The sequence below is a fragment of the Schistocerca serialis genome, chromosome 6 (assembly GCF_023864345.2).
Source record: "Schistocerca serialis cubense isolate TAMUIC-IGC-003099 chromosome 6, iqSchSeri2.2, whole genome shotgun sequence".
In the NCBI taxonomy this organism is placed as follows: domain Eukaryota; kingdom Metazoa; phylum Arthropoda; class Insecta; order Orthoptera; family Acrididae; genus Schistocerca; species Schistocerca serialis.
Genome location: NC_064643.1, coordinates 450,831,004 through 450,857,557, shown reverse-complemented (window position 1 = coordinate 450,857,557; position 26,554 = coordinate 450,831,004). Strand labels below are relative to the sequence as shown.

The following is a 26,554-nucleotide window of genomic DNA, read 5'->3' as shown; positions in this document are numbered from 1 at the left end:
GTGCAAAGTGACTGATGGGCAGCGAGCACTACTCACATGGTTTTGCCTGTTGTATACAGTCCTGTAATGATTAGGGGTACTTATGATGAATAGTGGACAGAAGTTCCATAACACTGTGAGTTTTTACAAGAAAGTGTCAAAAACAGTTTCAACAATGCAGTTCCCATGTTGTGTGTTGTTTGCAAAGCTCCAGCTAAAATCAGCTGCCAATAAATTAATTGATATATTCATCTATCTACCCTCTTATTCATGTAACACTAGATTTGGTGGTGACTGATGTCTGAATTATACAACTGTTCACTGCAGGATGTTAAAATTAGCAATTCATGATCTGATAGAGCTCCACCAGCAAGTCTGACATCTATATTTACATTTACATATGTACTCTGCAAGCCAGTTAATGGTGCACAGTTCAGGTTACCTTGTACTGCCACTAGTTATTTCCTTTCACCTTCCCCTAACAATGAAAGCATGGACAAAATGACTGCCTACACATTTCTGTATGAGCCCTAATTTGTCTTACCTTCATTGTCCATATGCAAAACGTGCATTGGTGGAAGAAGAATCATTCTACAGCCTACAGTGAATGCTGGTTCTTTAAATTTTCTCCGTAGTGTTTCACAAAAAGAATGTCATCTTCCTTCCAGAAATTCCCATTTGAGTTCACGAAGCATCTCCATAATACTCTCATGTTGATTGAACCTGCAGGTAACAAATCTAGCAACAAGCTTCTGAATTACTTTGGTTTCTCCCTTTAATCCAAGTTAGTGGGATCCAAACACTCCAGCACTACTCAAGAATGAGTCACAAGAGTGTTCTATACCCAGTCTCCTTTACAGACAAGCTATACTTTCTTAAAATTCTCCCATTAAACTGAAGTCAACCATATGGCTTCCCTGCTACTGTCCCTATGTGCTCTTTCTATTTCATATTGCGTTACACCCCCCAGGGGGTCCACAACTCTTGTGGATACGTGCATAGCGAGTTGTTTAGTGCCTACGTCCGGAGACAGACGCTTGAAACTGTAAAACAGTCTCTCTCCTTCGCTTTCACTGCTGGCAAGTCTCTGTCCTTCCTTTGTCCTTCTCTTTTCCTTACCTCTTCTTTTTACCCTGTTCTCTACTGTGGCGTTTGAGACCTCTCTTCTTTCCTTTCCTTTCCTTTCCTTTCTTCCTCCCTTTCTCTTTTTTCCTCCCTGTGCGTGTCTGTAGGCTGACCCACGCATTCCCATGCATAGCTGGTGACAGGGTAACGTGTAATTCCCCGCCCTGGGTAGACAGATAGGGCACATACGTACCCCTGGTAATGGCCAGGTGCAGGTAGGGGTGATTACCCGAGCTAGTACCTTCTGAAAGTGCCGATTGGTCACTCCGTCCGTTTCTCAGGAGGTGTGACCTGAGGTGTGAACAATCACCTAAGGCGGGAGTGCCCTCACAGAGGGCCCCCACAAGGAAGGAGCGTGTCATCGGAGATGCCGGTAATCATGGGGGATACTTCCCCAATGGTTTCCTCATCATCTGCTATGTCTGCTCACAAGTGAAAGTTAAATGAGTCTCAGCCACGGACAGTTCTTCCATCAGTGCCACAGTTCCTTGTTGTTCCTTGGTTGGATGAAGGTCAAGACGTCTCCACAGTCAACTCTTTCATTATTCAGAAAGGTGTCAACACAATTGCAGGTCCTGTAAAGTCTTGTTCCCGATTACAAAATGGCACCTTGTTGTTAGAAACTGTCAGTGCCCTCCAGGCACAAAAATCGCTGCGCACTTCACTGCTACACACCTTCCCTGTCTGGGTGGAAGTGCACCGCACTTTAAATTCATCACGTGGGGTGGTTTATACATGCTTCCTCGACGGACTGTCCGATGAGGAAATTCAAAACTACCTGTTTGACCAGGGCGTAACAGCTGTTCATAGAGTCATGAAAAGAGTTGACAAGGACTTGGTTCCAACCTGTACTGTCTTCTTGACATTTGACAGAGTTCAACTTCCATTGAACATAAAACCGGGCTATGAGAGAATTTTGCGTTCGCCCTTACATCCCAAACCCTACGCATTGCTATCGGTGTCAGCGGTTCAATCTTACCAGCCAGTCATGTTCCAATCCGGCCAAATGCGTTACGTGTGGCAAGGATGCCCACGAGGGTGCTTGTCCACCTCCATCCCCTCATTACATCAGCTGTATGGGTGACCACGCTGCTTCCTGTAGAGATTGCCCCATTTTCAAAGACAAATGGCTCATTGAGGAAATCAGAGTGAAGGAAAAGGTGTTGACCTTTGCTGCTCGAAAGTTATTCACCAGTCGAAAACCCACTGTGCCTCACGCAGGTAAATACAGCACTGTCCTTGCCACTCCTCGGCCTACAAAGGAGGCAGCCACACAGACTTGTGATCTCACCTTTAGTGCCACGGTCATCAGATCGGCCAGCGCAAAGATCGCCTGTTCAACCTCCCCACTGTCACCTGCTCACTCTATGGCTCACCCTTCATCAGATTCTGCTAAATCACGAGCCCCAAAATCAGATACCTGGACTTCCAAAAGAGAGCGTACTTACGAAGATTTTTTACATACCTCGACTTCACAACCATTGATTGCTCCCTCATCTCAACGTCCTGTTTCCAAGAAGGCTAATAAGAAATCCAGTTCGTCTCCTTCTCCACCACGGTGTGTCTCATCTACAGCACCACCTGGCGGTAAACGCCCTCGGCCGTCTTCTGTGTCGCCAAGGTGCACTGCTGGCGGCCGATCAACCGGCTGATCGCTGGTGGCAGGAGCTGCTCCCGAACAACCTATGGATCAGGAACTTCTGCCTTCGGCAGAATGCCGTTCCACGCTGTTGGCCGCTGGGTCTGAGCAGTTGTTGAGTTGAGAGCAACCTTGGTCACATTCTTCCCTTTCCTGTCCACCCTGTGTCCAATATCCATTGGAATATCCATGGCATTCGAGCCAATCGGGATGAATTGTCGATCATCTTACAATCCTACTCGCCAGTCACCTTCTGTCTTCAGGAAACAAAGCTGCGTCACCCAATTCCCTTAAACAGTTCCTTCCAAGTTGTTGCTGGCCGTCTTTCTCTTTCTGGATACACCTTCTCTCTTTGTACTGTATACATTCCATCGTCCACACCAATGACAAGAGCTGATCTTCATCTTCTTGGTCAGCTTCCGACCCCCCCCTATTTTCTGGTTGGGGACTTCCATGCTCACAACCCGCTTTGGGGGATCTCCGCGTCCTTGTCCGTGCGGCTCACTATTGATAGACATCTTCCACCAAGCGGATCTTGTTTGCTTCAACACTGGGGATCCTACATTTTTGTCTGCCTCCACAACAAATTTCTCTCATTTGGACCTTTCGGTCGGTACTGTTCCCGCTAGCTCGATGCTTTGAATGGTTCGCTCTTGCTGATACACACTCGAGTGACCACTTTCAATGTGTCCTTAGATTGCAGCCACGACTGCCATATGTGCACCCGAGATGCTGGAAGTTTGCCCCAGCCGATTGGACACTTTTTTCATCTCTAGCGACATTCTATGACCGTCACTTTTCTAGTGTCGACGATGAGGTCACTCATATTACAGAAGTTATTCTTACGGTTGTGGAACGTTCAATACCTCGCACCTCCAATTTGCCCTGGTGTTTCCCAGTTCCTTGGTGGAATGAGGCATGCCGTGATGCAATACGTGAGCGGCGACGTGCTCTTGACGTTTTCCGCCACCATCCTACTTTGGCCAACTGTTTCCACTATAAGCAGTTCTGTGCGTGATGCCGTTGTGTCATCTGCGATAGCAAGAAGGCAAGCTGAGACTTCTTTACTAGCTCATTTAACACATTCACTCCCTCCTCAGAAGTTTGGAGTCAGATTCGACGGTTATCTGGTGCGCCTAGTTTCTCCCCGGTCTCTGGGCTCACTGTCGCGCGTGATACCTTAGTGGACCCTGTTGCAATTTCTAACTCACTGGGTCAACACTTTGTTGAAATTTCGAGCTCTTCAAATTACCCGCCAGCTTTTCTCCCAAAGAAATGTGCAGCGGAAGTGCAATCTCTTGCTTTCTCCTCTCAAAATCGTGAAAGCTATAATATTGTTTTCTACATGTGGGAACTCAAACACGCACTCTCTTCTTCTCGCTGTTCCACCCCAGGACCGGATGGTATCACATTCAAATGTTGCTGAATTTATCATACCATAGTCTGCGCTACGTCCTTCGCCTTTATAATCGAATTTGGACCAACAGTACTTTTCCCAGAAGATGACGGGAAGCTATTGTCATTCCTGTTCTGAAACCTGGAAAGGACAAACATCTCACCTCCAGCTATCGCCCCATTTCCCTCACGAGTAGTGTATGTAATGTTTTGGAGCGTATGGTGAATTGGCGTTTAGCCTGGTGGCTGGAGTACCGAAGTATTTTAACAGCTGCCCAATGCGGTTTCCGAAAGCATCGTTCTGCCGTTGACCATGTTGTTACTCTCTCCACTTATATCATGAACAATTTTTTCAGGAGACGCCAAACAGTAGCAATATTTTTTGATCTGGAGAGAGCATATGATACGTGTTGGAGGACAGGCATCCTCCGCACACTGTTCTCTTGGGGCTTTCGAGGTCGGCTGCCCCTTTTTCTTTGTGAATTTATAGCAGAGCACACAGTTAAAGTGCGGGTGAACACTACTTTCTCCCAAAAAAACAGGGTACCCCAGGGCTGCGTGGACGATTTTGCGATCTACTACAGCTCTCAACGGATCAGCCTTCTTGAACGACGTCTTCAAGGATGTCTCGATCGCTTCCACTCTTGGAGCATCAAAACCGGCTTCCACTTTTCTCCCAATAAGACCGTTTGAATCAATTTTTGGCATCGTACGGAGTTTCTTCCACCTTCCCGACATCTAGGCCCTGTCAACCTTCCGTTCGCAGACATCGCTAAATTCTTGGGTCTTATGTTTGACAGAAAAATGTGCTGGTCCTCCCACATTTCCTATCTTTTGGCTCGCTGTCTGCGATCCCTGAACACCCTCCGTGTCCTGAATGGTACTCCCTGGGGAGTGGTCCTTCTCTGCATTTATTGCACCTTAGTACACTCAAAATTGGTCTATTGAAGCATAGTTTACTCCTCTGCTCGGTCGTCTATTCTTCAGCATATCGAAGAGTCCATCGTGGATTACGTTTAGCGTCTGGAGCTTTTTACATCAGCCCTGTGGAAAGCTTTTGTGCTGAAACTGCTGAACCTCCGCTGTCCAATCGGAGAGCTGTCCTTCTGAGTCGTTATGCTAGCCATCTGTCTTCCATGCCTGCTAATCTGGCCCATGACATTTTTTCGATGCCTCCTGGGATGTAGGGTATGCAGGCCACCCTTCCTCTCTACTACCACTGGGAGTCTGCTACCGTCAACTGCTACATTCTCTTTCCTTCCACTTTCCTAAAACTTTCTTGACAACTAGGGGTACAGCACCGCCTTGGCTCCGGCTCTGGCCCCGGACCTGCCTGCTCTGTGACCTTTGTCAGTTTCCCAAGGATGGTACCCCTTCTCTTGTTTATCAGCGGGCATTTGCTGCTCTATGCGCACAAATGAAGGATGCCACATTTATTTACACTGATGGCTCAAAAACATCATTTGGTGTTTGGAGTGCCTATATTGTTGGCGACACCCCTAATCGATTTCGGCTTCCCGACCAGTGTTCGGTTTTTACTGCGGAGCTTTACGCTGTTCTCCAGGCTGTCCAATACATCCGTCGCCATACAGTGGGACTGCTGACACCTCTGTAGATCTCATGGAGCAAGATCCTCCAGCCTGTGCCTCCTTTAGCAGTGAGTCTTCGAAGGCTGGCACTCGGCTACTGCCAACATGACACCCCTTCATTTATTTCCCTCCTCGCTTTTCTTCATTATCAATCTTCTCTAATGGAATGTTGTGGCCTTCAATCAAACAAAGATGATTTATGGATGCTCTTAGAATCACAGCGTCCTCTTGTTCTCTGCCTCCAGGAATCACAATTGCGTCCTCATAACCGCTTTGAGCTCTTGCATTTCTTCCCGGTCCATTTTCATTTTGACCTTCACCCTATGGGACAGCATTCCATCATATAGTGGAGTTGTGCTGCCCATGTGGGGATGACATTCATGGTCAACCCATCTCTCTGACTACCTGCCTTCAAGCTGTTGCATTTTGCTTTCTCCTTCCTCACTTGATCATTTCCCTTTGTACCCTTTGCATCCCTTCGTCATTTGATGTAACGAGGGCAGACTTCCTCCAGCTTTTTGGGCAGCTACCTCTCCCCTGTGAGCTGCTTGGTGACTTTAATGCGCACCAGAACCTGTCAGAGAGGTGCCGTCTTGGCTGACTTTCTCAATCAACTTGACCTCCTATGTCTTAGCACGGCAGCACCCACATTCTTTTCAGACTCTATGCTCACCTTTTCACATTTGGACCTCTCCTTCTGCACTGCCAAGCTTGCCGATAATCTCAAGTGGTCCATTCTCTGACACATACTCGAGCAACCATTTCCCATGTGCTATCCATTTGCTGATTCCTACCCCACCTACGTGCCACCTAAAAGGCTGCTTACTAAGGCTGACTGGAGCCTTTACTCCTCCATGGTGACCTTCAACGAACATTTCCCCAGTTGTGATGACCATGTAGAATATCTCACAAATATTATCCTTACCACCGCAGATCGTTCCATTCCTCGCACTTCCTCTTTACCATGCCATGTCCCAGTCCTTGGTGGACTGAGGCATGCTGTGACGCAATTCACACACAGAGACGTGCTCTCTGCATTTTTAATAGTCATCCTATGATGGCAAACTGCATTCATTATAAACAGTTGCATGCACAATGTCGCTGTGTTCTTCAGAATAACAAAAAAGCTAGCTGGATTTCATTTACTAGTTCTCTTGACAGTTCCATACCCTCTTCTGTTGTATGGGCCAACCACTGAGTGCTCTCTGGGACCAAGATCCATACCCCAATTTTCTGGCCTGAGAGTAGCAGATGATGTCGTAGTGGACCCTATTGCTATCTCCAACACCTTGGGCCACCATTTTGCAGAGATTTGGAGCACCTCCCAGTATCACCCTGCCTTCCTTCATCGAAAATGAGCAGAGGCGACATGGGTGATACCCTTCTCTTCTCAGAATTGTGAGTGTTATAGTGCTACCTTTACTGTGAGGGATCTAGATCATGGTGTCTCTACATCCCAATCCTCCGCCCTGGGGCAAGACAATTTTCACTTTTAGATGTTGCACCACAATTCTCTTGCACGCAGGCACTTTCTGTTTCATACATACAACCACATCTGGGCAGAGGGCACAATTTCCAGATGTTGGCATGAAGCCACCATACCCATACCTAAGCCTGGTAAGGACGAACACCTACCTTTTAGCTACCACTACAGTGTAGATTTCAAGTGCGCCATTCTGCAGTTGACCATCTACATGCCCTGTTTCCTTTAGGAATTTTTAAAAGATCAGGTTTTTTAAAAGATCAAGTTTTCAAGGTATGTGTGGGTTCTGCCTTGTCGGACACCTTTATCCAGGAAAACAATGTAACTCAGAGTTTTGTCCTGAGCATTGTCTTTCTCTGCTATCGCCATTAACCCTATAATGGCCTGTCTCCTGCTGGGCGTCTCTGGCTCCCTATTTTTTGCCATCTATTGCAGTTCTCCACGGACTTGTCTCATTGAATGGCATCTTCAATGAGATCTCGATCGTCTTTACTCATGGAGCGTTGACAGTGGCTTTTGTTTTTCCACTGACAAAACTGTTTGTATGAATGTCTGGCGTCGTCGTTGGTTTCTTCTGCTGTCTTTACATCTTCAGCCTGTTGCTCTTCTGTTTGTTGAACTTACAAAATTCCTGGGGCTCTTGCTCAATAGGAAACTTCCTTGGTCCTCCCATGTGTCTTACCTGGCAGTGCGCTGTATGGAGTTCCTCAATGTCCTGTGTGTCCTCAGTGGTACTTTCTGGGGAGCAGATCGAACCACCCTTATCTGTTTGTACTGGTCCCTACTCCGTTCGAAACTAGTCTGTTGGCGTTTTGTTTATGCATCTTGCACGTTCATCCCTCTTAACAATGTCTCAATACTACCCACCATTGTGGCATCCATTTGGCCACTGGTACCTTTTACACTAGCCCAGTTGAGAGTCTGTATGCAGAAGCTCCTGAACTACTGCTGTGACTTCCTCCTTAACAGATATGAATGCCCTTTCTCTGCCATGCATGGACACCCATCATATGCCTCTTTCGATGATTCCTGTGATCACCATTATGGGGCGCTTCCCTCTTGTCTGTTACCTCCTGGAGTTCTCTTATGGTTATTGCTCCAGTAGCTTAACTTCACGCTACCTGCCACTTTCCTGATGGGTGTAAACCCTTCACCACCTTGGCTTCGTGCGGCGGCCCATGTTCATTCACTTCCTAAGGACACTACTCTAGCCTTGCTCCATCACCTTCAGTTTCACGACCTTCACACGGAACTTTGCAATAATACCTTTGTTTACACTGATGGATCTCGCATTGGCACCGACTTTTTTCAGTACTGTCATCTGGAACACCATTCAGTATTTACAGCAGATCTCTTCGCCCTGTATCAGGCCACGCAGTACATCCGGCGACACAGGCTTTTCAATTGCGTCATCTGCTCAGACTCTCTCTATGCCTACCAAAGCCTCTGTGTGTTGTACACCATCCTCCCTTAGTGCCAGGAGTCTAGAAAAGCGATCACTTTCTCACTGTTAATGGAGTCACTGTGATGTTTATGTAGGTTTCTGCTTACATCAGTCTGACAGGAAACAAGGGTGCTAACACTACTGCCAAGGCTGCAGGCCTTGTACCTCAGCCTACTAGTTCTTACATTCCCTCCGATGGTCTCTGTGTTGCCATTTGTCAGCTGGTGGCATCACTTTGGCATCATCACTGGTCATCTCTTCATGGGAAGGAGGTCCGGGTTATTAAGCATCTACCAGTGGCTTGGGCAACCTCCTCTCGCCTTGAAGATATCATTTCAGTTAGGTTGCATATCGGGCACTATCTTTTTAGCCATTGCCATTTGTTACGTGGTGCTCCCCCACCACTTTGTACTCACTGTGCTCACCCTTTGATGGCCCACCATTTCCTTGTGGAAGAGCCTTTTGTTAACTGTTTACATTCTGGTGTGTGTTTGCGTTCTGAGTTATCTGCCATTTTAGCGAATGACGTGCGGGCTGTTGACCACATTCAATTTTTATCCATCATTGCAATATGGCGAATGCCATGTAATTTTTAGTTCAGTACCTCCACTTCTCAATGGTGTATTTTATAGACCTTTCACCACATCCCTGTTTTTATATCTCTTCTCTTCCGTCGATTAGAATTAATGTATAATCGTTTTTAACTCCTCTCTTTGTCTTTGTTGTTCTTCAGTTCTGACGTAGGCACATATGACCCTAGTTGTTTTTGCGCCCTAAAATAAAACAAAACAAACCAAACAAACAAAATTGTAAATCTCCAAAAGTTCTTCGCTGATTGCTTCAAAATTTTGACACAACATTGCTTTCAAATACATGCATGTTTTTATATATCTGTTTTTTTAATTTATATGATGCATAAATAAATATGCAATGTATAAAGGGGAAACATTATTACTAAAAATTGTGATTAGCTCTTCACCAATTTACTTCAGATTTTTATGTAATATTGAAATGAACTTTTCAGTAGACTTGGGTTATATATAATAGTGAAATGTTGTTAGCAAATAGGAAAGTTGTATTTATGGTTAAAAATACTACCACTGATTGTGGATTTGCAGTAACAATAAACCAGGCTCGAGGAGAAGGATAGATGGAGAGAGGAATGGGGGGGAAAAGACATAGAAAATGGAAAGGTGGAGATAGACAGGGAGGGGAGGCAAGAGAAGATGGGGAGGGAGGGGGGAGGTGATAGCTAGAGAGGAGGGACAGGAGGAGTTGGAGAGAGAACAGGGGGAGAAGAATGTGGACAGAGAAAGAGGGGGTGATGGACAAAGTGGGGGGGGGGGGGGGGGGGGAGAGCAGAAGGGAGGAGACTGACAGAGAGAGGAGGCAGGAGAAGATGGAGAGAGAGTGGGAGGAGGTGATGGACAGGGAGGGGTGTAGAGAAGGAAGAGGAGGAGGTAGAGAGTGTGGGAGAGGAGATGGACCGGGGGTGGGGGGGGGGGGGAGGGAAGAGAAGGAGGAGATGGGCAAAGAGAGGGTGAGATGAAGATGGACAGAGATAGGTGGAGGAGGACATTATGAAGTATACTCAATTACCATACATATTGGAAACAGTGCTTTCTCATTTCTTTGTTTTCCATTTAACCAGACTGAGCCAGAGCAACACATAATCGGGAACAGATAGTTAACTGTGGTATTATCTGAGCAAGCATTATTCCTTGTGATATTAAAGAGACTTTGGAGAAAAGAGGAACAGGGAATATCAAGAGCTTAGATTTCAAACTGGTACTAAACACAGAAGGGAAAGCTGAAAGGTGTGACGAATATCGAGGATCTGTACAAAGCTGCATCCACAGCACACACACAGTACAGCACCATGCCACAAATAAACACATGGCACAGACCAGGTCAGAACGGCACAGAATGGAGCAGTGTGTATGTAGGTGTGCAACAGTGTTCCATTATGCCCACGTGTGCGTCAATAAATATGAAAAACAAAAAAGGACATCCAAATGGGGCACTCACAAATGAACAGTTCCTTTGCTGTACCAGTGCAATGTGGAACTTGTTCATTGTTGCACGAGTGGCAGGTTTGATATCCACACCGTGGTGCTGTGGTGCACCAAACTTCCTTCCTAGGTTTTGTGCAGTGCAGTGTGGCTTGGCTGTTGTGGGTAGACTTAAGGGAAACAAACTTGAAGATAATATTGTAGATAGAGAAATAGGTGATGATGAGATGGGAGATATGGTATCACGAGAAGAATTCAACAGAGGAGTGTAAGTGGAGTAGATGACATTCGCTCATAATTACTGAGATCCTAGGAAGAGTCATGTATGACAGAACTACTCCACCTGGTGTGAAAGATTTATGAAACAGGCAAAATACCCTCTTAACTTCAGAGGAATGTAATAATAGTAATTCCAAAGAAGGCGGGTGCTGACAGGTGTGAATACTACTGAACCATCAGTTTAATGAATCGTATTTGCAAAATAGTGTTGTGAATTATTTAAATAAGAATAGAAAAACTGGCAGAAGCCAATCTTGAGGAAAATCAGTTTGGGTTCTGGAGAAATGTAGGAATATGTGAGGCAGTATTGACCGTATGACTTACACTAAAAGGTAGTTGAAGAAAAACAAACCCTATATTTGTAGCATTTGTAGATTTAAAGAAAGCTTTGGCACCGTGGGCTGCACTACACTATTTCAAATTTTGAAGGTAACAGAGATGAAATACCGGAACCGAAAAGTTATGTACAACTTCTGCAGAAACCAGACTGTTTATAAGTATAGAAGGATGTGTAAGGAGTGCAGTAGTCGAGAAGAGAGTGAGGAAAGTGGCCTATCCACTGTGTTATTCAATCAGAATATTGTACCGTCAGTAAATGAAAAACGAAAAAATTTTTAAGGAAACTAAAATTCAGGGAGATGAAATTAGAACTTTGATGTTAGCCAGTAACGTAATTCTCTCAAGGCCAGCAAATTACTTGAAAGATCAGTTGAACGGAATGGGTAGTGTCCTGAAAAAAGATTGCAAGGTGAATATCAGAAAAAGTAGAACAAACATAATGGAGTGTAGTAGAATGAAATCAGGTGATGTTGACGTAATTAGATTAGAAAATGAGACACTTAAAGTAGTAAGTGAGTTTTGCTATTAAGGCAGTAAAAGACTGATGATGTAGAGAGGATATAAAAATTTAGACTGGCATGATAAGAAAAGTGTTTCTGAGAAATAGAAATTTGTTAACACTGATTTTGAATGTAAGTGTTGGGAAGTCTCTCCTGACGGTATTCGTCTCAAGTGTAGACTTGTATGGGAGTGAAACATGGGTGATAGGCACTTCATAAAAGAACAAAATACAAGCTTTTGACACAAGATGTTATATAACAATGCTGAAATGTAGATGAGCTGATCATACAACATATTACATGCTACTGAATCAAATCAGGGAAACAAAGAGCTATGGCACAACTTGATTAAAAGAAGAGACCAGTTGTCTAAGGATTGAAGGCAATTGGATTTGTCACCCATCACTATGAAATTTTCATCTGCTTTTGTGTGAGAATATATCAGTTAATTCTTCTTCGTCTATCGGTCTTGAAGGTATATAAACTTGTGCTACTACGGTGGGTCTTGGCTCTGTGTTTCTATTGGCTGTGATAATGTGATCACTATTTTGTAGTAGTTCACCTGTATTCCAGTTTTCTTATTCACTATTAGTCCTACTTTTATATTACCCATATTTGATTTAGTATTGATAACCCTGTATTCACTTGACCAAAAATAATAATCTTCTAACCTCAACATATCCATTTCTCTTTTCAAGTTCCCTTACCTTTCTACCCGATTAAGGAATCATTTCACATTCCACATTCTGATTCATAGAATGATAAATTAGGTTTTTCTAATGCTAAGGGGTGTAAGGGGTGCAGTAGTCGAGAAGAGAGTGAGGCAAGTGGCCTATCCACTATGTTATTCAATCAGAATATTGTACCGTCAGTACATTGTAGCTGCATGTTCTTGGTTAATATAATGGCAGTGATTTCCCCTTGCTTTCAGCCATTTGCAGTACCTAAATCTAGCAAGACCAAGTGTCCAGTGTTGCATGGCAAGATCAGTAGTCAATCACCTAGATTGTTCCACTTGTAATTACTGTAAAGGCTGCTGCCCGTCTTCAGGAAACAAAAGTTTGGCTTCTTCACAGAATCCCATCCAATTTGGTTGCACATATGGTATGACGGTCTACTATAGCATTCAGACACACACGCCACACCACCACCACCACCACCACCACCACAGCAGGGTCCATGTTTCATTGGGGGGGGGGGGGGGGGGGGGGTAGTAATAAATGTAGAAAGGAATAGTTCACTAATTGTGTGCATATGGGGTTTGGGGGGGGGGTATAGTATATGACAGAATTTGGTACTAGGCAATAATGTTACATGAGCTGCCCATGAAACTTCGTTTAGAAGCACACACTGAGTGAGATGGCAAGAAGCACACACTGAGTGAGATGGCACACTGGACGGACTCACATTTGGGAGGACAAACTCATGACCGGCCATCTTGAAGCAGCTTTTCTGTGATTTCCCTACATTGATTAAAGCAAATGCTGAGATGGTTCCTTTGAAAGGGCATGACCAATTTCCTTCTCCATCCTTTCCTAATCTGAGCTTGGTGCACCATCTCTAATGCCATTGATGTTAACGGGACGTTAAACCCAAATGTTCTTTTCTTCCTTCCTATAGCAGCACATTTCATTATACCTTTTTTATTCTTTTGTTTTGTTCAAATCTGTTGATACAACTAATTTTGTTTATTACTACATCATACAATGTCTTGTCTTGAGTCATTTCCATACAAATTGTTATCTTCTTTTTTTACTTTTTTTTTAAACAGCTGACTTTAGAAAATTTCATTTGGTAATCATGTCTTTGCTTACTATCTTGAACAAATTTGAAACAAATTGTAGCTATTTCTATTAAATGACCCATGAACAATGATATTATGATATTGTTATAAGAGATTCTGCAAGTGTTGAAATTTTTTGAAATATTTATTATAACAATTTCAGATCCAATAAGTCACACTTTATTCCTAGTTTTAATTACATGTAATGATTATCTTTAGATCTGATTAATCTAAGGTGACCATATTTTTCGAAGCCTAAGCTGGGACCAACATGGGTGCCCATACAGGAGGTAAAGGGAGGCCAACCCCCCCCCCCCCACCCCCACCACCACCACCACCACCACCACCACTGATACAGTAACTACTCGCTACTCAGAATACAACAGCATTCTATAATTGTTATACTTTATTAAAGTTTGCACTGAAATAAGAACAGGTATCCAATGACAATATAAAAAATGTAATATAAAACATAAGACACATTCACAGTTACTGTATAATAACGATGCACCAAAATATTAAAAGTTAATAAAGTATTTGATATATAACCTTATACAACCTTAAAAATTCAGTTGCTGATGCTCCCATATTTCTGTGATGAATGAATTTTATTTAACAAACGTTTACTTTCTTTTAAGTTTAGGAAATCATAGAATTCTGAACAACTCTGCTTCAGGTTAATTTTAACAGTCAGAATTGATATCAGTCTCTATTTTCATTAGAGTTTTGTCAGATGTCCACATCATATTCATCAAAGAAAAGACACGCTCAACTGCTGAATTTGTACCTGGAAGACACAAATTCCACAATCCTTGAAATATTCTCGTAAGGAATTTGTTTTGATGTGAAGAGCTGAAATGTATGTACCCAACGCATATCAGTGTCAGGTTTCTCTACATTCCATTTGTTTTTTTTTTTTTTTTCTGAGGGCCGACAAACTGCTGAATATTAACACACTCTTGAAATAATTCCTGCCTATTGATGTTACAGTTTGGCAGTATGTTTATGAGCGATTTGTGGCATTTTTATACCTCAGCCCATTTAGGTACATTGTAAAAAGAACCCATATGAAGTTCAAAAAGGCGTTAAAATGATCTGTCCACTGCTCAATGTATTGTGCTATGCTATCATAAAATTAGCGATGGTTTCAGTGAACTTAATAAAGTTTATGTCACCCCTCAGATTCAAGTTTGTTTGCTTAAAGCACTTCTTACAACATGTGACACGAATCTGGTTTTTCGTTCTTCTGTCATATTCACTTCCAATTCACGAAATGCTTCTCCAACCTCTGCATATGTAACATGCTGGCCTTCTATCTTCAATATTTCTGCATGAAAAGTTGATGCTTGATTATGTAAAAACATAAAGATGGCTTCAGAACGTTTATCTCCTCTGTGCCAAAGACTGTATTCTTGCAAGTGTTGGCATCGGTGTGGAAAGGCAGGAAAAGAACTAGCGGTGAGTGTGGTAGTTCTTTCAAATGTTCTAGTGTATAGTAAAAAGAATTTTCAGTGGTTCAGGATGGCAAAAAAAGAACTGGTTCAGGACAAAAAAAATGGGAACCTCTGCTTTAAGACATATTAACAGTTAAAAAAAAAAGCCTTTATTTCCATTACAATTTGTGAGACACAGTACACATTTTTCACCTGAAAGTAAAATATTTGTGTGAAATTTTGTATGGACTTTTCTCTTACTGTATTCCAAGTAGGAAAATAAAAATTCTGTTTCACCACGTCCAGATGACTTACTATACCTGTTCCTGCCGCCCACAATCTGTAAATTACACATATTTGCTACGAATGTTTTCGTGTCTAGCTGTATGCAGAAACTCGTTTCCTACAAATTAACTCGCAGTTGGCACCAGAGGTCAGTTTGTTCGTACGAGATAACTCATAGTTGGCAGGCAATATGTTGAGCTCTACAATCTGGCACTACGTAACTTGATGTAGCTCTTTACTTAAAATGTAGCTAGTGAAATTTGAACTGCTGTACAAACTTCCATGGAACATAGCTAAGAACTTTTCTGATTAAACCTGCTGCCAAATAAAAAACCTGCATTAAAATTGGACCTTTCATTTGGAAGTTATGATGCCACTGACATACACACACTTTAAACTTGTACCACCCCTGAGTCGCCAGTTAGTAAGGACAAAAGTGTAGTTATAGTCTACAGCTCTGGCATCTTGTACATCACATCCAAAAAGAAGAGCCCACTTCAGTCTGCGTGGGTGTGTCATATATCACAATTGAAAAAACTTGTTGCACTCTGAGAGATGATCCATGGCAATTGAGGGCTAATTAAAAGAAAAGTTACCACAGTGTTTATGAAACCAAAATATGAATATGTTTCTTACCTCTCTTGAAGTTCGGAACTGAAAATGCAGTGACATTTGGGCATTGCGAAGCTGACTGCAATCTGTATGCGCTGCAATACTCATGCCAACAAAACAATCACGAAAGGGCTACCACTAGGGAAATCTAGCTCAGTAACACCAACCTCAGTGGAAGTATTATTGAAGGTCTTGAACATGAACGCGTCAGCAGCCAGGTTGTGTAAACTTTAGGTTTGGGATATGATATGGAAATAAAGTGGAAAACACTGTTACAATGCTAAAAATGTGAGAAGTGACATGTTGAAACATCCCGTGATTGAGACTTGGATTTGATTTGTAAAAACCAGGATATCTACACGTCCCGGCTGAACCCGGTCGGGACAGGGGGACAGGACTCCAAAAACTGGAACTGTCTTGGCCAAATCGGGACATCTGGTCACTTTAATTAATCACAAGTTGTTAAAAGTCAAACTTCTTTGACACTTGAGTGGGAATGCCTGTGTGTAAAGTGCACCAGCCACAAATAACATTGTCTTGCACCATTCCATTGTTGTTGTACAATTGCATGCCTGTACTTATTTCATCGTCATTCATGTGACCAGCAGTAATATGAAAATAAACATTGAAATGGGTGACAAAAAATTTACAATCCATGCAAGAAAATGACCCAGATTCGGGCTAGCAGTGCAATCCGACAATGAGGCAGTTGTCTATGACATCATGAGTAATTGAACAAGTGTTTAGAGGAATCTGATGCAACAATGTTGTTTAATGGTCCAAGGAGGACATTGCTGTGAGGTAACACTTGAACACAGTAGCTGAGTGATATAATGAAAGTTTGTTTTGTTATTGTTTAATTAAGCAGTGATTTAGCTCATATAATACAAGTTTATTTTATCATTGTTTAATTAAACCAAGATTAAACTGTAATTTCACTCATACATTTTTGCCTTGATAACATGAAGACAGCTATTCTTAGACATGTAAAAATTATGAGTCGTGTCTGCTCGTGTTACGAAAAATCGGCACGCCTGCTTGAGTGTTAAAAAGAACATAGTGAAAGCTGTAAAGTAAGGGCAACAACACAATAGTACACCTATGACAACATTCTGTAGCTTCTAGCATTTTACTAGATGCCAGGGACTTTTGTCACAGGTGTACTATTGTGCTGTTGCCTTTATTTTACAGCTTTCACTTTTTTTTTATTATTATTAAGAAGTTTGACTTTTCACAATTCATGATGAATCAGATCTGAAGATGATCATTACATGTGATCAAAACTAGTTATCAAGTTGATTGATTGTGACTCGGGCTGTTTTGATAAATATTATAAAAATGTTTTGTTTTTGTATGCTCATTGCAGTATACATTGGCCTCTGGAGTGCATGAAGTACATTATGCTTAGTTATTTTAAGTGAATTGCAATTCAGATATTTAAATTTCTAAACTGTCATCTTGGTACATTACCCTGTCATTTTTTTTTCCCCCTTCCAGACTGTACGAGTCATATAAGCGAGTCCAAAAAGTAAACCAAAATTTGGAAGATAAATTATTAAGAATTGTTGATAAATGTGAAACAGAGAAAAATGCTTTAGTTCGTGAAGTTGCTTCATTAAATCAACAACTTACGGACGCAAAAGTCAAAGTGAATTACCTGCAAAATGAAAATGTAAGTATGTTGTGAACTGTCATTTCATTACCTTTATCATTCATGAACTTGGATGTCATGTAGTAAAATTGACATGATTAGTGGGTAATGAGAGAATGTGTAAGGCTAGATGAAGTGTACTGGGACTTGGATTCAACCCAAGAAAAGATGAATGGAGAAGTTATTTAAGAAAACGAAAGTATGGAGAAGCTTTGTGTCATTTGAATATCCCTCTAGGCTCTTATAGTTAAAGTAAAGGAACAATCTGCATTACAAGACTTGTAAATGATGTTATGTGATTCAAGTGTGTGTGTGGGGGTGGGGCCGCAGGCACGGGTATGTCTGCGGGCGATTGTGTCTCCATGTCCTCAGGACAAGTCATAGACATTTTCTCTGGTGTTTTGACAGATATTTTCAATTCACTTTTGCAATGTGTAGAAATAGTCATCTGAAACAAATAGTGCTCATCATGTGTTCCAGGCGACGCACCGTGATAACAGAAATTTACGGTTTGTTTCATGTTGTAATAAAATGTTTTTCTTAATGTGGGATTTTTATTGGCCATTTAATACAGCTGTTCCAAATCAGTGTGTTCATGATGACAGTAAAACATTAAGAGTATTAATTATGACAGCAGTGATGAAGCAGTGCTGTTGCATGGTAGTAGTACATACAGGGCAAAATGGGCAAGGAATCTTTAGTTATTATTTATTTGCCACTGATCATTTTACATGAAATATCATCATAATTTTATCTTGGAACTCTTCCATTTGGCTCCTTTTGCATACAAAATATTGGGAAATAAATAAATAAATGAATAAATAAATAACAAAACTGTTTTGCATCAAGGTGGACTCGCAGCTCCCATATTGAAGTTTCATATCACATCCCAGCAAGAAAAATGACACAAGTCAGAAAACCGCAATTTTTAGTTTGTCACTGAAAAATATGTGTGAAGTACTCCAGTGTGCACAAAAAATATGATGGAAATTACTGCTAACGATTTTTACTTGAAATTTAAAGGAAGCATATACTATTCCAATTTAAGTTTTATAGTGTTCATTCAAATTGGATTTTTCTTAAGTATTGCATTGCTGATTTATGTTACTCTTTTTGCCAGGGTGTGATAAGTAAATAACGATAGTGTAGTCAAATTAAAGGATACAACTACCATGCTAAATAATAAAATCAGTATTGTCCATATCAGATGAAAGATGATGACGATGATGATGACGATGATGATGATGATGATGATTGGTTTGTGGGGCACTTGACTGCACGGTTATCAGTGCCCGTACGATTTCCCAACCTTTGCTCAGTCCAATTTAGCCACTTTTGTGGATGATGATAAAATGATGAGGACAGCACAAACACCCAATCATCTCGAGGCAGGTGAAAATCCCTGAGCCCGCTGGGAATCGAACCCGGGACCCCATGCTCGCAGATGAAAGAGAACAGCCCCAATCTTAAATATAAAATCAACAGTGTCTATATCATAGAACTCTTTTGTATTGCAATTTTGTCATATGATGACATGGTTGGAAACCGTGGCTGTTATTTGAAGACAAATGTTGATGGTTTTGAGACAGCAACCAGCCACAAATTTATTTTGAGTTCCTTTATTCAAAAAGTACCTTTACTGGTTTCGAATTATTAAGATTCATCATCAGACGGCTTTCATGCTTTCATTAGAATATGTGCTGTTTTTATGCACTCGCATGCAAGACAAATAAACTGATAATGAAACAACTACAAACAAATGATAGCCACTAAAATGCTGAACTTAAAGATTTTTAAAATATTAACAGCAAACTAACTGAAAGTAAAGCACTCATAGTAAAGGTTGACAAAGGAAATTCTTTAATCGTAATGCATGAAAGAGAATCCTACATTAAAATTCCAAACTAAACTCCATGAGATACTACAGAAATGTACCTTTTTACTGAACAAATATGAAGTATGTAACTGTATATCAATGAATCCCTCAGCACCAAAACTGCGTGCACAGCCAAAGGTTCATAAAGAAAATTGTCCCATTTGCCCGATTGTTAACCCAAGAAACAGCTCAGCATACACCATAAGCTGTAATCTAAAAGACTCATTACCAAATACTATAAATTTTTAAATAACTGCACCATGCATAACACACATGAACTCATAAGCTTAATTAAAGACATCCACATCCCACCAAAAGCTAAATTAGCATCACTAGACATAGTCAACCTATACACAAAAATCCCTGTCAAAGAGACTATTAACATTATAAGAAACAATCTGCTTAAATTTAAGAAAATTAGTATTGCAGAGGTCTGTGAACTCACAGAAATACTTACACTTAGTCTAGAGCTTTAGCTTCAACAACAAGCTGTACCAACGACATGATGGGAAGTAGCTTGGCTGGGATATTGGCTGATATTTACATCAACCATATAGAACAAAAATTTTTGTCAACCAACCAGCACATCTCAAACAAAATTATCTACTACAGAAGATATGTTGATGAAACAATCGTGCTTTTTGATTGTACAAACAATGAAATTGATACATTAGCAGCAGAGCCAAACAAAATGCACAAAAATATTAAATTGACAGTTGAACATGAAACTAATAAAAGCATTAACTTTCTTGACTTGAAGATATGTAATAGTAACCATAAACATCAATTTAGCATTTACAGAAAACCTACCATCACAGATGTGAGTATTGACAACTCATCGTGCCACCCTTGCCAACAAAAAATGGCGTATTTCGAAGCCATGGTACATTGAATTAAAAAAGTACCAATGAGTGACACAGACCAACAAAGTGAAATCAATATAATTAAAACAGTTGCTCATAATAATGGATATAAACCCATAGTAATAGAAAAATTCCACAACAAAATGCAAACAAAAAACACAGTTCCCATCAACAGCAATCCACACAACATGCACTCCAAACCCAATCAGTATGCCACAGAAGCCAAACCTAAATATGCTGCTCTCCCATACTATTTATATTTTAGGATAACTAATCAGTAAAAACCACAGCACATATTCTAATGAAAGCATGAAAGCCTTCTGACAATGAATTATAATGATTCGAAACTGGTAATGGTACTTTTTGAATAAAGGAACTAAAAATAAATTTGTGGCTGATTGCTGTCTCAGCACCATCAACATTTGTCTTTTGTATTGTAATATGAGTTTTTCATTAGCCAGTAATACATTTCTATTTTGAAATTTTTAAATGGCAAAGAACAAGCAGAGAGAGGAAACGACGTAAAAATTTTGAAGACATTCACTTCGTTAGTTTTCTGTTCTTGGTAGTCTGTGCCTTGGAATGTCAGTCTTTGCCTTATTTCTATTGTCATGCTTGTGAATTTCTTCTACGGCAATGCATTCTTATGCTGTTCCAGGTAAAAGGTGCAGAGACGTAGACATAAAAAATTTACAACTTTTAGAATTTGAAACTTTGTAAAAAAGGTGACAGAGCTCCATAGGACCAGCCTTCCATATTATAAATTTTTTTAAACATGAAGGGAGTACCCTCATTTAATTTGGCCTTATGACATGTGAGTGAAAGAGCCCAAAATAGGTCATAGAGAGATGGTTACTACTAACTATATCTTTCCACATGATGTAGGACATTGAGAGATCTTTTTGCAAACTTGGTCTTCAATATGTATTCCTAAAAGATGACACATTTATTTTTATACTCTTAAATAATTCTAACGTAAGCTTTTGGGTTTTGCCTGTATTACAAACCAGTTTTATTTGCATCACACCAATTTAATGTTGGATATCATTACACTGAGTAAGTAAAGTTGTGTCTTCAGCATAACAGATCTACAGTAGTGGTGTTTATTCTGGACACTTTCTATAGATTCATTGAATATTGCATTCAGGAGTTTATTTTAGTTGAAATGTATACTACTATAAAAATTGCCAGAAGTCATGCCTTAGTGTCCAGTATTTGAAAATTAAAGTTCAGATATACAAACTTATTGTGAAAAGGAAAGTTGCTGCTCACCATATAGCAGAGATGCTGAGTTGCAGATAGACACAACAAAAAGCACACGAACATGCGCAAATGCAAATGCAACTCACACACGACTGCAGTCTCAGACAATTGAAACCACACACCTGAGACTGCAGTCGTGTGTAAGAGTCGCACACATGTGCGCGCTCGCGTGCGCGTGTGTGTGTGTGTGTGTGTGTGTGTGTGTGTGTGTGTGTGTGTGTGTGTGTGTGTGTGTGTGTTCTTTTTGTTGTGCCTATCTGCGACTCAGCGTCTCCGTTATGTGGTGGGTAGCAACTTTTCTTTTCATAATATCGTTACATTCCATCCTGGATTTTCCATTGTTTAATATAAAAGCTTAATTATAAGTATTTAAAATCAAACAAAATACTTACAACCCAACAATTACAGAAAGTTACAAATTACTTGGCACAAAAGTTATTGCTTGATCACTGTATTGACTTGGTGTGGCACTGAGTCCACCAAATGTCAAAGACCTACTAATATGATCAGTTTGAGCCACAGATTGATAATAGCCTATTGGAGCTCCCTCTAGTTGTTGGGATTCCATCATGAAACCATCATTTTAAGCCTTGACAGCCCGTTCTCATTTGGAATGAGGTCAGGACTGTTTCTGGCCAAGCCAGCACACTAATTTGGTAGTCATTGAACCATTTCGTATTGATTTTCATGGTATGACATGGTTCACTGTCTTCCCAGTCTCACTATGTCCATTCACTATGTGTAATGCCCATTGTGCATATTTCTGCCTCTGTATTTTGTTCAAATAAGGCTTCTTCCTCGAAGTCTTCACTTATAAAACATTTCCAAAAAGTTACTGGCTGATGGTTTGATCCAGATACTTCAACCCCTGAAGTCTTCAAGATAGCATTGATGTCTTTTGTGGTACATTGATGATCTTACTGAGAAAGACGACAGGTTCTATCACAGTTTTGATTAGTCAGTATTGGTTTTCTGCTGGTTCTTGGAGCAGTTTTGATTGATCCTGTTACTTCATAGCAGTTGCAGGCTTTCCTCACACCTGACTTTGCAGCATATCCACCCAACTTTTTTGCTATTTCTGCATCGTATAACCTTCTTTACAGAGTGGTACTGCCTTAATCCATTTACTTGGTGATCAGTCACCACATTTCTGTACAGGAGACGTTGTTTTCAATCCATCATCCACCTCAACTCGACTCTCTAAAGAAACTGTAAACACCAACAACAACAATGTATTGCTACTACTGGAGTTACAACAATGATCAGAACACTTCCTATCACTGCATAAAATAATATTAACATGCTTCCCATGACTGATTTGTTGGAGCAGAACAAATTGAAAAAAACTGCACTAGCAGATAAGAGTGAAGTTGTTTAATCATTGACAGTTAAGTCATTTTTTTAATAATAATTATAACATCACAGTCTCAAAAAATGATAAATATTCAGCAGGAGATACCATAAAAAAAATAAGACCATAATTTATTAAGTATATCAATACTTAGTTACATCTCATGATGTTAAAATGAGCAATCATTTCAACAAAGTGTCCAGAATTAACGCCATTACTGTACATGAAAAACCTGTGCATACATTCTCTCACCACCATCACTTAGTCCAGTCTGATCACAGGCATCACTTATCTCATCAAAGGCAGGGCCATCTGTGAAAGCAGTCACCTGATCTACAAACTAAGCTGCAACAACTGTACTGATTTTTATGTGGTGTGACAGCCAACAAGCCATGTCCGCATGAATGGCTACAGACAAACTGTGGCCAAGAGACTCCTGGAGCATCGAGTTGCTGAACAAGCTGCCTATCACAACATGCTTCACTTCACTTCAATGGCTGCTTCACAACTTGCACCATACGGATTCTACCTACCATCACCAGCATTTCTGAACTGTGCAATAGCAGAATCACTCTGCAATATAGCCTACATTCCCATAGCCCCCCTGGCCTCAACCTTTGCTAGTCCCTGTCCTTCACCCACCTATCCCCTCCCCTGCTGCCATTCCAGCACTACACAGCCCTCTGTCCTACGACTGTGCCCATTAACAATATTGTGAGAAGGAAAGTTGCTACTCACCGTATAGCGGATGCTGAACCGCAGATAGGCACACCAGAAAGATTTTCACACTTAAAGCTTTCGGCCAGTGGCCTTTGTCAACAATACACACACACACACACACACACACACACACACACACGACTGCAGTCTCAGGCAACTGAAACCACACAGTTGTCAGTTGGCCGAGACTACAGTTGTGCGAGTGGGTTGCGTTTGCGTGCGTGCGTACGTCCAAAAGGTTTAAGTATGAAAATCTTTTTGTTGTGCCTATCTGCGACTCAGCATCTCTACTAAATGGTGAATAGCAACTTCCCTTCTCATAATACTGTTACATTCCATCCTGGATTTTCCATTGTTTGGCTGTGCCCATTAAGTTTTTTCTGCCTCCTTTACTTCTCTCCCTTCCCTTTCCCTTCTCCAACCCCTCTCTTCAAACCTCCTGACTACACCTAGCAGCTCTACCGTATTCCCTCTCCCTCTCACATCCCTGCATGCTCCCACAAGCAACACACACCTTATCCTACCCTATCCTGCTGTCCTTCTCCCTCAACCCCTCCCCCTGTCCCCAGCTTCCTCCTTACCACCACCACCTACAGACTGCTACTGCAATTACGCACAGATGCTGTGTGCAGTCCGGCATTAGTGCCCAGAGGCAGTGGTCATGTGTGCTTATGTGAATGTGTGTGCGTTTTCTACTTTAGAAGCACTTTTGGTCAAAAGCTCAAGTGTGTAGCAGTCTTTCTGTTCTGGCTGTCTGTGACTCATCGTCTCCTCTATAAGGAGAGGAGCCATCTTATCATTTCCATAATATTGTCGACATTTATTAAAATAATGTAACACAATACAGTGTATACAGGGTGGTCAGAAAGTGTCTGGAAAGCTGGTAAGGGTGTTGTAGGGAAGGCTGGGTTGAGAAATAATTGTTAAGGAAAAAAATCCAATACATTGGGCTGCTTCTGAGAGCATTGAAGTTAGCCAATCAGGCTGTTGTGTGCACAGATTCCAGTGGCCTGCCAGATTCAGTCAGTGTCGGTTGTCCTCATAGTACAGATAATTGTGCTTAAGACTGCTTAGCCTTTGGCTGAGGAATCTGGATTTCACTACACACTTGGCATTTAACTGTCAAACTATCACTCGTAAACAGCAGTTTGCTATTACAGCAGCAACTATTGATCTGCGATGGCTGATGATACCTTTAGACTGGAGCTATTTCTGGGTGAACTGTGACATAAATTCTTGGGTGAACTGTGACGTAAACTCTTCAGCTGCAACTGAAGAACTATAGAACTGCAGCAAGAGGAGCTCCAGGAACTGACTGAGCAGAAAGTAATGTTCTGTATTTCAGTGCCTTCTGTGGTGGTGGATAAAGCCAATTCTCCGAAGGATTTCATCGTGGAAGCATAATTTGATTACAGATTATGAGCACTCTCTATGCAGCAACAGGGTGGAACTCGTTGTGATACCTGAAAGGTATCTGTAGGCATCGCTGTCTATTGTACAACTACATACACAGCATCCTCCCCTGGGGAGGGGGAGGGAGAGCTGATGAAGTTGGCATCATTAGCTGCACGCTTTCTCACTTGCTGGTGTGCAAATACAGTGGCTGCACACATGTTGCTCCCGCTGGCATTTGCCTGCAATGCCAGACAAAAACACATCCAAAACATAACATCAGTGATGGGGCAGTCCGACAAGCATTGGGCCACATCTGTCTCTATAGACTCTTCTGTGGGGTGAGATGTGGCATCCGCCTCCATATGGTTACCACTGGTTGACTGCAGCAGTGCCTTGCTGACAGAGGTGAAGTTGGAGATGACTGCTGTGGCTGCGTTTGTATATCCTCCACACTGGTGATATTATATTCTAAACTTGCCATTGCCACTGTTCTTGTCAATGGAGGTACATACACATAGTCACTAATGTTCCCCCAAAGGGAAAAGTCACAAGATACTGGATCAAGTGACCTGAGGGTGGGGGGAGACAAAGGAAAAGAGTCGCATCATCTTCATTGCTACTCCCAATCCATTGATGCAGAAGTTTGTCATATAGATAATGGTGAACATCACCACCCCATTGAGGGGGTGCCCAATCTTGTTAGAAGATGAAATTCTTGGGAACAGCAATTAGTTGTGGAAACAATCATAATTGCACAATTGCAACATATCAGTGTAAGAGGTACCAATCGCCTTCAACAGAAGAAAAACTATCCATTCAGCTTCATCTGTGACCTTGCACAGAAAACCTTAATCTTCAGTGAATCTTATTCATACATTACAATTTCATGAGGATGTTCAGTGCACCACACCCACATTGTGGCGGCTAACCATTTCTGATAAATGGAAGGTTCTTTGTCAGTGAATGTCAGCATCAAGACAAAATGTTCATCTTAAGTGCTTCATGCATTGTGATGCAAAATTGAGGGCACCAGCTGTGATCATCTGGTTTTAATTGTCACGTGAACTGAAGATAGTACAGGTTGAAATGTAACTGCTGTTGCAGTATCTTGCACATATTTTGCTGCAGTATTCTCAGATCATGGCATGTGTAGACCATTGATTTTTTGGGCTGCATATAAATTACACTCCCATCCTCTCCACAGTTGTCTGACACACGTGGTCGACCAGTATTGACACACACACACACACACACACACACACACACACACACACACACACACACACACACAGAGAGAGAGAGAGAGAGAGAGAGAGAGAGAGAGAGAGAGAGAACACCAGTGTCACTAAATTGTCAACACCAACGTACAGTGCTCTGGTTACATGCCAATTGTTTTTCATAATTTCTTTTGAATGCACACTGCACTGTTGTAACAGATAAACATGTCACACATTCAAACACTAAAACTCTTTTATAGCTTTTTCGCCATTTTGTGAAATCATGGCAGTCACAACGCCAGCCGGTGGGCACAGTGCAAA

At 41.5% G+C, this 26,554-nt stretch overlaps 1 protein-coding gene across 1 annotated transcript in view; it reads left to right on the top strand.

Moving 5' to 3' along the window:
* The window catches only part of LOC126484141 (uncharacterized), a 129,511-nt gene that overhangs the window by 43,348 nt on the left and 59,609 nt on the right, over positions 1-26,554 (top strand). Inside the window, exon 4 of the mRNA XM_050107535.1 lies at positions 17,395-17,569. Coding sequence (XP_049963492.1) covers positions 17,395-17,569 — 175 coding nt within the window. The remainder of the gene's footprint in view (positions 1-17,394; positions 17,570-26,554) is intronic.